Source organism: Boleophthalmus pectinirostris, unplaced genomic scaffold (assembly GCF_026225935.1).
Source record: "Boleophthalmus pectinirostris isolate CB_2022bp ecotype Guang Dong unplaced genomic scaffold, ASM2622593v1 HiC_scaffold_9, whole genome shotgun sequence".
NCBI lineage: Eukaryota > Metazoa > Chordata > Actinopteri > Gobiiformes > Gobiidae > Boleophthalmus > Boleophthalmus pectinirostris.
In genome coordinates this window covers 39,879,126-39,881,625 of record NW_026571541.1, presented here as the reverse complement: position 1 = coordinate 39,881,625, position 2,500 = coordinate 39,879,126, and the positions used below count along the sequence as shown (strand labels likewise).

At 44.4% G+C, this 2,500-nt stretch overlaps 1 protein-coding gene across 1 annotated transcript in view; it reads right to left on the bottom strand.

Annotated features, from left to right (window-relative positions):
* Positions 1-2,500, bottom strand: part of LOC129412636 (collagen alpha-1(I) chain-like) — a gene marked incomplete at its 3' end in the record, with an annotated part of 32,565 nt that overhangs the window by 28,875 nt on the left and 1,190 nt on the right. The window contains exon 2 of the mRNA XM_055166746.1: positions 705-761. Coding sequence (XP_055022721.1) covers positions 705-761 — 57 coding nt within the window. The remainder of the gene's footprint in view (positions 1-704; positions 762-2,500) is intronic.

The window sequence follows — 2,500 nt, the reverse complement described above, 5'->3', positions numbered from 1 at the left end:
TGATGTGTCCTAATGTCCTAAGAATGATGTGTCCTAACAGTGATGTGTCCTAATAGTGATGTGTCCTAACGGTGATGTGTCCTAATAGTGATGTGTCCTAACAGTGATGTGTCCTAATGTCCTAAGAATGATGTGTCCTAACAGTGATGTGTCCTAATAGTGATGTGTCCTAACGGTGATGTGTCCTAATAATGATGAGTCCTAACAGTGATGTGTCCTAATAGTGATGTGTCCTAACGGTGATGTGTCCTAATAATGATTTGTCCTAACGGTGATGTGTCCTAATAGTGATGTGTCCTAACGATGATGTGTCCTAATGTCCTAATAGTGATGTGTCCTAACAGTGATGTGTCCTAATAGTGATGTGTCCTAACAGTGATGTGTCCTAATAATGGTGTGTCCTAATAGTGATGTGTCCTAATTTCCTAACAGTGATGTGTCCTAATATCCTAACAGTGATGTTTCCTAATAGTGACCCGGCCTTCGGAGGACCCAGCCTTCGGAGGACACGGCCTTTAGAGGACCCAGCCTTTAGAGGACCCGGCTTTCGGAGGACCCAGCCTTCAGAGGACCCGGTCTTTAGAGGACCCGGCCTTCGGAGGACCCGGCCTTCAGAGGTTGCAGCTCTTGATTCGGGACACTGCTCGTGTACAGGAGGCTGCAGTTCACAGAGCGTCCAGCAGAGAAATGAAAACAGGACTGACCTTTTGACCTTTGACACCGTCACAGTGACACAGAGACGCCCCGGTGCACACGCACATCTGAAACACACACACACACACACATGAATGAAACACACACACACATGAATGAGTGGGCGTCGCCGTGGGCGTGTCTGATAGTGCGTGTATCTCCGATGCAGTATCATGTTGTTCTTTGTGAACACAAGTGTTTTTAAACAGATTGCTGCACTATAAAGACATCACGGAACATTTTCCACTAAAACACTTTTGAAAAGGAACAAGTTTAAATTCAGTCAAAGACCTAAAAACATGTCCTAATCTGTGTTCTGTCATCTGTGTTCTCTTGTGTATCGTCCCTGATCTGATGTGAATATGAACAGAACCACGACCCTCATCTCAGCCACATTCCCCAAACCTAAACACCAGAAGCTCCTTCAGCTGCTCCCAGATCAGAGCCCAGATAATCAGGAGGCTCACAGTCGCTTTTCAAAATAAAACCAACAAGAAGAAAAGGAAAAAAAAATATTTTCTTCATTATTTGTCTCTAAAACAAAAATTTAAAAACAAATAATGATTCAGTTTTCGATTTTGTGTTTAAATGAATATTGGAAAAAATGGATAACAGACTAAACCAGGACTAAACAAGCACTAAACCAGGACTAAACCAGGACTAAACCACCAGGACTGAGAATGGTTTAGTCCTGGTTATATATATATATATATATATATATATATATATATATATATATATATATATATATATATATATATATATATATATAACCAGATATGGAACACGAGAAGCTAGAGAAATACCAGGGGCTCAAGGAAGAGCTGGAGAGAGCCTGGAAAGTAAAGGCATCAGTGGTGCCTGTGGTGATCGGACACTCGGGGCTGTAACCCCCAAACTGGAAGAGGCTTCAACAGATACCGGGAAAAACAATGGAACATCTCAGTCCAGAAAAGTGCAGGACTGGGAACAGCAAAGATACTGCGCAGAACTGTCAAGCTCCCAGGCCTCTGGTAGACGACCCGAGCTGAATGAGGGTGAGAGACCAACCACCGTGGAAGGTGAGAAACACATTTAAATTTATATATATATATATATATATATATATATATATATATATATATATATATATATATATATATATATATATATATATTCTTAGTTTTGGTTTTATTTTGAAAAATTTATGAACCATTCATTCATTAAACACATGGATTTCACAACCTCCTGGAGAGAGGGCGTCAGAGTCTAACCTTAAACCTCTCGTGATTTTCTGTTTTCCTCTAAATAAAAGTTTAATCTGTGAGCAGAGTTTGTGTTGACTGTAAACCTCCTGTCCCCACACCTGCCTCCTGTCTGTCAGGGGCCCTCCTGTGTGTCAGGGGCCCTCCTGTGTGTCAGGGGCCCTCCTGTGTGTCAGGGGCCCTCCTGTGTGTCAGGGGCCCTCCTGTCTGTCAGGGGCCCTCCTGTGTGTCAGGGGCCCTCCTGTGTGTCAGGGGCCCTCCTGTGTGTCAGGTGCCCTCCTGTGTGTCAGGTGCCCTCCTGTGTGTCAGGTCCCGTCACACTGTTGTTTTAGTTAAATCCAGTTTTCTTAACCGACTAACATTCCATCGGTTTAAACCAACAAGACCAAAGACCAGACCAGGACCAAAGACCGGACCAGGACCAAAGACCGGACCAGGACCACAGACCGGACCAGGACCAAAGACTGGACCAGGACCACAGACCGGACCAGGACCAAAGACCGGACCAGGACCACAGACCGGACCAGGACCAAAGACCGGAGCAGGACCACAGACCGGACCAG